We start from the raw sequence: 9,145 nt of genomic DNA, 5'->3' as shown, positions 1-9,145 counted from the left end.
TCTACTCCTGAAACCAATATTACACTATATATTAACTGACTAGAATTTAAATAAAAATTTGAAGAAAAAAAAAGAAATGTGACCAGTTCTAATTGAGAAGTGTGATAAGGTAAAATTACATACTGATTTTGAAGACTTAATATAATAAAAGAATGTAAATATCTCATTAATAATGTTTATGTTGAGTACATGTTGAAATGATACTATTTTGGACCAACTGAGTCAAATAAAATATTTTACTAAAAGTAATTTCACGTATTTCTTTTTACCATTATTAATGTGGCTAGTAGAATATTTAAAATTATATATGTGGCTCACATTTGTGGCTCACATTATATCTTATTAGATTAGGCTGATTTAGACTGATCTCAAAGAATCTAATAGCTTTAAATACCACTAATATGTTTATAATTCTCAGGTTTTTATCTCCACTCTCAACCTCATTTCATACCTCCAGAATTGCATATCCAATGGTCTACCTGAACCTCCACTTGGACATTTATTCATCAATTTTTAAGTGTACATTCCTATCTTCTATTTCAGTGGACCAATATTAGCACTTGTATTGACACAGGATGAGAAATTCTGGCTAATGTGTATAATTCAAATGCAGGTTAGTCTTACTCTGTTATGAGACAATAAAGTAGAGTCCCCTGGTATATTTAATAACTACATATATTTTTTTTATATTTTAATTCCTCCTAGGTTTCCATATGGAAATAACTGCCTTTGCTGAAAACTTGGGTATTACTAAGCACATCTAACTTTGTCTATGAGATCAATTTAAATATGAGACACATACTTTAAAAATTATGAGAGATTTCCATCTTTTAACAAAAAAGGCAGTGGACAGTAATTAATGTTAGTTAGCTCTTTTTTGAAATAAGTTATAAAGCCTGTCATTTCTACCTTCTTAATGCCAATAAAGGTCATTTGTGTTCCAAGGACATATTTTTCAGGATTATCAAAGTACTACACTGGCTTGTCCTTCCCCCAGGTAATGTCTTTCTTCTTATCACATCCATGTAAGAGAATAATGTGGTCTGACACATCTTCAATTCATACATCTGGGGATTCAAATCAATCTTGAGCCTGTCGTACTTTTCAATTGTATATCTCCAGGTATTCTTTTAAACCAAAATCCTCTTGCCTTTCTTAATGCAACTATTTTATTTTATTTTATTATAATTAACACATAATGTATTATTTGTTTCAGGGGTACAGGTCTGTGATTCATCAGTCTCACACAACTCACAGTGCTCACCACAGTACATACCCTCCCCAGTGTCCATCACACAGCCACCCCATCCTTCCCATCCCCCTCCACTCCAGCAACCCTCAGTTTGTTTCCTGAGATTAAGAGTCTCTTATGGTTTGTCTCCCTCTCTGGTTTTGTCTTGTTTGATTTTTCCTTCCCTTCCCCTATAATCCTCTGTCTTGTTTCTCAAATTCCTCATATCAGTGAGATCATATGATACTTGTCTTTCTCTGATTGACTTATTTTGCTTAGCATAATACCCTCTAGTTCCATCCACATCTTGCAAATGGCAAGATTTCATTTTTTGATGGCTTAATGCAACTATTTTAATTTAGTTCTCTAATTATGCTTATTAGAATGTTCCCACACTCAATTGTCTAGCTTTTTAACTCACCTAAAATATGAAATAGCCAAAACAAAACCACTTTACTTCATTTGGGGCTTTTCTCAAAATTCAGATTAAAAGAAGTCTTCCCAGACTATACTATTTAAAAGAGAGCACCCCCCCCACTCCCATTATTATCTGTTCCCTTCACCTGCTTTATTTTTCTTCAAAGTATTTAAAACCACAGAACTATATTCTATTCTAGGGGCACCTGGCTGGCTCAGTCAGTGGAGCATGTGACTCTTGACCTTAGGGTCATGAGTTCGAGACCCACATTGGGTGCTGAGATTACTTAAATAAATTAATTAAAAGAAATATATTATTTCTATACACTTCTTTTCCTATATCTTTATTTCTGGCTCCTTGTACTAGAACATGAACTTCATGACAGCTAGATATCATTACTATACCCTCAATGCCAAGAGAAATGCCTACCACACAGGAGGAGCTCAATAAACATTTGTTGAATGGGCTTGTTAATGAAATAAACAATTATTAAGAGTTTCTACTATAGAAGAAGCCATTCTGGAACAGTGAAAAGATAGTATAACTTATATTCCCTGCCTTCAGGAAATCTACAATATAACTGGTAGGAAAGTAAAAAAAAAATAACACAAATAATGCCGCAACAAATACACAAAAGGCAGTCCAATTATGAGTAAGTATCTGGCAAACCTCAAAAATGCTATGAATTTAGAAAAGGATATGATGAGCTATAATGGGCAAGAAAATTTTCAAGGACAGCATGACTAGTGTCTAAAAATGGGCAAGTTATTAGTAAAACAATTTCAAGCTCAAATTGTAAAACTAAGACTGTACTACCTTAATTAGGGAAATTGAGTCAACAGGAGTAATGGGACATACATGTAATAAGGTTCTAGTTTGAAGACATTGAGAGGAACTTTGAATTACATACAAACTAAAGAATTTGGACATGACTAATCACATGCAACTTTTGCTAGCATAATCTTGCCTAACTGCTGATCCTTTCTCTCTAGGGTGGCACCTCCCATAGGTGGCTGCTCAAATCACAGTCTTCAGACTTTTCAGAAGTCCTTTCACATTGGTATTGTTCTCTTCTTTGGTGCCACTTGGTTTTTTTTCTTGTTCTCAAGTGTCTTATCTTCTCCAGCTCACCATGCATTAAGATCATTATAACAGGATAAAGATTTGCCACTTTTTACAGTCATCTGTTATTACTATTCCTGTTTTCTATGCATTCCACAGGTCTGAAGGCTCATTATTCCACATTTGACTTTAATTTTCTTGGGTTCTTTTCTCGTTTTGAGTTCTTGTGCTGATTTTAAGGCCAGGTTTTCTTTTTGGTGACCTATGCTAATGGCTGCTTTTGGGTGTTCTGAAACTGCCAAGACAATGGTTTTTCAAACTTTTTTGACCACAACCCACAGAAATAAATTCATCCGACATTGTGCTCAGTACACACATTCATATACAACTGAAACAGAAGCTTCTTAGAACAATACCACCCTTATCACAAATAATGCATTTCTATCCTATCCTATCCCATTCCATTTCTAGGGACACATTTCATAAAGCCTCAAAATGAATGACTGGTGGGATGATTCATTGCCTCTATATAGGCTGACAGTATCTGTGGTCTTTGTGATTCAATGGACTCCTCTCTAATCAACAGACTGAAAATGATTATTTATATATTCCTTGCAGGAAGATGATTAAATTAGTTAGTGATGCCATTTGGAAAACTGTTCACAGAAAACTAGGACTCAAAACAGTTTTTTCGGGCGCCTGGGTGGCTCAGTCGTTAAGCGTCTGCCTTCGGCTCAGGTCATGATCCCAGGGTCCTGGGATCGCGTCCCGCATCGGGCTCCCTGCTCGGCGGGGGGCCTGCTTCTCCCTCTCCCACTCCCCCTGCTTGTGTTCCTGCTCTCGCTGTCTCTCTCTCTCTCAAATAAATAAATAAAATCTTTAAAAAAAAAAAAAACAGTTTTTTCTCTTTAGTCTTTTCTCTTCAAATGTTTTCCTTGCCATTGAACTCATAAGTGCCCTTTTATGGTCAAATGCTAGCTCAATATTATTATGATCATCATCAGAAAAGCTCATTATATTCAAATTTAGTTGTAAATTGTTTACAAAAATATCATTCATTATAATCAACAAAAATTGATTTCAAGTGCTTAGTCAACAAACAGTTCTGTCTTATTAGCCTCTAGTCAGATTTATAAATGTAGTAGCTTCTGGAAAATTTGTGTGCTTTTCTTCCTTAGCTCTTTTATACTTGTCAAAGTTCAATGTTTTCAGTTGTTGGGTTTCATTAAGTCTAAGATGATTAGAGAAACTCTCCAGATCCCTCTTATGGCAGGGACTGCTGTTGCATACCCAAAGTGCATCCACCTTTTCCTTAGCACAAGAAACCTGATTTGTTCAGAGTAGCAATGAGTACAGCTAAAAACATTCACTTCTTTAGCTTCCTTGCAGCTAGTTTGGCCATGTGACATAGTTCTAGCCAATGAGACACAAACTGGGGGTTTCTGAGGAGGCTTTTGCTTTCTTGGAACTTGGAATAGCAGTTTCAAATTCCTCCAACCTGGAATGGGGAAAGGCCTGGATGTTTAGCAGCCATCTTGTAACCACGAGTAACAAATGAGGATCTATAAGCACAGATCCAACACAGAGCAGTATATAAATATAAATATGTGTGTGTATAATATTTGTTTGAAACATTATTTTTTAGAGCAGTTGTTTTAGGCTCACAGCAATTTCTCATATGCCCCCTAACTCCACGCATGCATTACCTCTCCAATTATCAACATCCCCCACCAAAGTGGTACATTTGTTATAACTGATGAACCTACATTGACATATAATCATCACCCAGAGTCCACAGTTTACATTAGGGTTCACTCTTGGTGTTGTACATTCTATGGGTTTGAACAAATTTATAATGACATGTATCCACCAAACAAAACAAAAAAATAATTTAGGATTTATCCCCCAAATCTGTGTAAGTAGAGAGGAGATAAGCACTGATGGACTGATGGAAAGGAGGTTTAAGTTATGCCTTTACAGGTATGGAGTGCTAGGACCTGGACAAAAATGATCAGTGAAGATGACAAAGGATCACAGGGAAGATGCCACTGAATTTAATGACATTAGGATTGGGTAGGAGATGAGGAATTGTAAATGTTAAGATTTTAGGTTCAGGTTGTAGATGAGGGGAGCCATTGGTAAATAAGTACAGCTAGAGCTAATTTAAAAGGAGTTTATCAAATTCAGGATCAGACATTTGAAGTATATTTTCATGAAAAAATATCTAGCAGGAGGTTGCAGATATTTGACTAGGATTGAAGTAAGGCCAGTATTGCCATTATCCCAGAAGAAAGTTATAGCACAAGGTATCCTCATGAGGTGCAATACTGTAAGTTAAATGACTACTCCAGAAAATAAGAAATTAGAGAATAAAAATTACCTGTGGGTAATGTTTATCCAGAATTTTACACAGAACTATGAATGTAAGTGAACCTTAGACCTGGATGGTAGTGATCTCACAAAGTCTATAGCTCTTTGGCTTATGTGGAGAATTAAGTAACTTTCATGTGTCTGCATATGGAGGATTAGACCTACCTCCTAAAGTGAAAGCATTGGCAAAATGTGAGAGTCAATCAAGTCAATATAACCTTACTAAGTACCCTAGTTGGTGTCCACAACTATACTTGGAATTATGGAATATACCAAAGCAGTGCTTTAAAACTGTCCCTGATGTTGAGGGTTTTGTTTTTTTTTTTAATCTGGTTAACTATGTGTGATTGTTTAATCATGCATGTGTTTGCAATACATTCAACATTTGCTATGCTCTAAAAACAAACAAACAAACAAAAAACAAAACTGGCTCTGATGAAAGCAGAATTTGGAAATCTTGAAATACATCATGTAGTATGTAATGAAAACCAAAAGAGAAACTAGAAACTGAGTCATAGAGAAATACAGGAAAATCTTATTAAGTTGTATTTCAAAATAAAGTCTATCTAAAGTACAGACATATCTGGAACATAACAGCAACAACTTCCTAAGATTTAAATCATGAGTGTGATGAATTTTTAAAAATCATCTTCCCAATATATGAAATATATGAAAATAAAGTCAAATGAAGAGAAAAAAGCATAATCTCATTTGTTCCTAAATCATTAATGATGCAGTATATGAAATTCAACTTTTGAATCCCTTAGAGATTTCCCGCAATAACACATTCAGAATTTTCTTCAGAACCTCCTTCATATCTTTGTTCCTGAAGTTGTAAATCAGGGGATTAAAGAATGGGGTTGCCAAAGCATAGAACAAGGTCACAAATTTCTGCATCCCAAGATAGTGCCCAGAACCTGGGCTAACATACATCACCATGACTGAGCCACAGAACAGACATGCCACAGCAAGGTGGGAGGCACAAGTAGAGAAAGCCTTATGCCTTCCTGAGCCTGGGGCCACTTGCAGCACCACACTCAGGACACAGAAGTAAGTGCCAAGGATGTACAGGAAGGTGAGAAAGATGACGAGAGAGCTAATGATACCACAGATCAGAGTAATTCCAGATACTGAAGCCCAGGACAATGCCAGCAAAGGTGCAAGATCACAGAGAAAATGGTCAATGGTGCCTGGACCCCAGAAAGGCACCTGAGATATTAGAGTCAAAGGAGTCAGTAAACAGAGAAAGCCCCCTGCCCAGCAGAAGACCACTAACCAAGCACATAAGCGGCAGGTCATTATGGTGGGATACTGCAAAGGTCTACAAATGGCAAGAAATCAATCAAAAGACATCACTGAGAGAAATAAGGCCTCAGCGGCACACATGGAGAAGAAGAAGTAGAACTGGAGCAGGTAGCCAGCATAGGAGATGCTCTTGGTCTGGGAGATGATGTTGGCCAACATTTTGGGCACATCAGAACTGACATAGCAGATCTCCAGGAAAGGGAAGTTGGCCAGGAGGACATACATGGGTGTGTGGAGTTTCTGGCTTGACCACATGGCACAGATGATGGATGTGTTCCCCATGAGAGTCAGAAAGTAGATGAAGGAAAAGATGACAAAGAGGAGGACCTGGACGTCTCTGCGACAGGGAAATCCCAAGAGGATGAACTCACTCACAGACCCAGAGATATTAGTAGTCTCCAAGGTCCTCATTAGTCTGACCTGTGGAAGTGACAGAGACAGTAAGAAACACAGAAATATTTACACTATTTTTCTTCTTCCTGGTAAAGAGATATATGTTTATTTTCCTCAATTCAGGCTTGTGATATTACTAGTTTCCCTTTGGAAGCATGAGTTGTTCTTTCTTCATCTCCTTCCTCCCTTATTTATTCAATAAACATTTATTATTTTGCACATATTATTGCCAAGCACTCTTCTAGGAGATAGGAAAAAGACGATAAATAAAAATGTAGAGTACCTGCTCTTTGGAGCTGATGTCAAATACCTTTTGTTCAAAACAACTTCAAACAATACATTCGTGGCTCCAAAATTTCTACATAAAGGGAGTTTAGGGGCTTAAATCTGATTGGAAGAGAGCTAAGGAGATTTACCTTGGACCCTCACCTGCATAGAAAGGAAACTGTTTTTACTTAGATTGTATATTTATTGTGGCAACTTCATGGAGAGCTGATAAAGAATTTGGAGTGATGTTAGCATCCCTCCACCTATATCATGGTGCTGCTGCTGACACAGTAACAACAGCATATGACAAATCAAAACAAAATATTTTCTTGTCAGGGTGCCTGGGTGGCTCAGTCATTAAGCGTCTGCCTTCGGCTCAGGTCACGAGCCCCAGGTCCTGGGATCAAGCCCTGCATCGGGCTCCCTGATCCACGGGAAGCCTGCTTCTCCCTCTCCCATTCCCCCTGCTTGTGTTCCCTCTCTTGCTGTGTCTCTCTCTGTCAAATAAATAAAATCTTTAAAAAAAAAATTAGAAAAAAAGTATTTTCTTGTCCTATAAGACAAGATTATACTCAGTTGGAAAAAATAAGGAAAGGCTTTTGAAAAGAGAGATGAACCTTAGCAAAAGGGCAGTGATGAAGGCAGAACATTAATAGCATATAATAATGATAATGTGAAAAGATTTGGATACAAGGCTTATGTTTAGAGAAAAGTCCAAAAGAGTGGAAATTAGAGTACTTGTAAAGGAATGGCAAGATAAAATTTTCAAAGATGGGGCCATGTGGCAGACTGCCAGTCTAGTTCAGACTTAATTTACTAATCAGTGGAAAACAACTGGCGCTAGTCTAGTAGAAGACTAAAAGAATCAAAGGTTTATGGAAGCTACATTTGTAAGACAATTTCTCAGAGCGTAATGAATTTAGCAGGGAACTGTTAGAAAGCTATTTCAATAGTCCAAGGAAAAAGCATGAAGAAACTGACCTAGGGTAATGTATAAGCAAAGAGATACCAGGAATGGATTCAAGAGATGTGCAAAGGTAGAAACCTAACCTCCTGGTCTTTAAAATCAGCAGAGGCAATTAAATGCTGCTCAAGGAGCCAAGAAGACACAGAAAAGAGAGATCGCACATTCAATTTGCCACAGTCATACTCCAGCTCTCTTCTGATTGTCCTTGAGTATTGTATTTCATTAACTAAATTAGCTTCCATTTACAAAGTTTTCCCCTCCTACAAGCCACACACAATGGGTGTTAATTTGCTTTGTTGTCACCTGTGTGAAAGAGAATGGTAAACAAGAGAGTCATCTAAATTATTGCCAAGGTGTTAAAGAAAACTTTTCCCATTTTCCTATCAGCTAAGAACACAGTTATTTTGAAGATGACCTGCAAAGACAAGATAATTTGACAAAAACATTTCCTTAATCCCATGTCTAATATGGTTTATATAATAGAAATGGTAATTGAAAAAGAAAATAATCATGAAATTTTTTGCTCCATTTCCTATCAATATATAAAACAAAATGGACATTGAGACATAGGAAAGAAGTCATTGTTGCATGTACCCAGACCTACTTATCCCAGTGCAGCCCAGGAGTTAGAGGTGTCAGTCAACTCCTTGGTAGAACACTTTTTGGTTCCTTTCTTTACCAAGACCCCTTTCAGGTTTTACTCAGAGAATAGAGCAAGGCACAAATCTCTCCATTCCCCATTACTTATCCCTTCCAGACTCTGAAGCCTATCTCCAGAAACCTCAACCCCAGGAGCAATGGAGGCAATTAATGTGCATCATACAGACCGGGGCATGTTTCATCTTCAATGATTATCATACTGGAGATGAAAGCTACATGAATGTGCACACACTCATATGTACAATCCCCCCCCCACACACACGCACGCATGCACATACACACACATATTCTAAACTACCACAGTATTATTCCCTCCAGAGTTCCCGCTCCTAAACTTAATAAATTACTTCTTAGCTAACAAAATTTTTTGACATGAGATGCACCATTACTCTCAAGCTTTGTTAGACCTAGAGTCTCTCATTCCTGTTGTCCAAATGGCAGTTTAAAGATCTTGTCCACTATATCCAGAATG

The 9,145-nt window shown here is 37.2% G+C and overlaps 1 protein-coding gene across 1 annotated transcript; it reads right to left on the bottom strand.

The window, feature by feature from the left end:
• Positions 1-5,828: 5,828 nt before the first annotated feature.
• On the bottom strand, positions 5,829-6,797 carry LOC110585521 (olfactory receptor 11G2-like). The gene is given in 1 exon segment (XM_021695706.1): positions 5,829-6,797. A coding segment is annotated over 1 exon segment (969 nt).
• Between the last annotated feature and the right edge of the window lie 2,348 nt (positions 6,798-9,145).

Source organism: Neomonachus schauinslandi, chromosome 9 (assembly GCF_002201575.2).
Source record: "Neomonachus schauinslandi chromosome 9, ASM220157v2, whole genome shotgun sequence".
Taxonomy (NCBI): Eukaryota; Metazoa; Chordata; class Mammalia; order Carnivora; family Phocidae; genus Neomonachus; species Neomonachus schauinslandi.
Note: the sequence above shows the minus strand (reverse complement) of the source record. Positions and strands in the feature narration are given on the sequence as shown.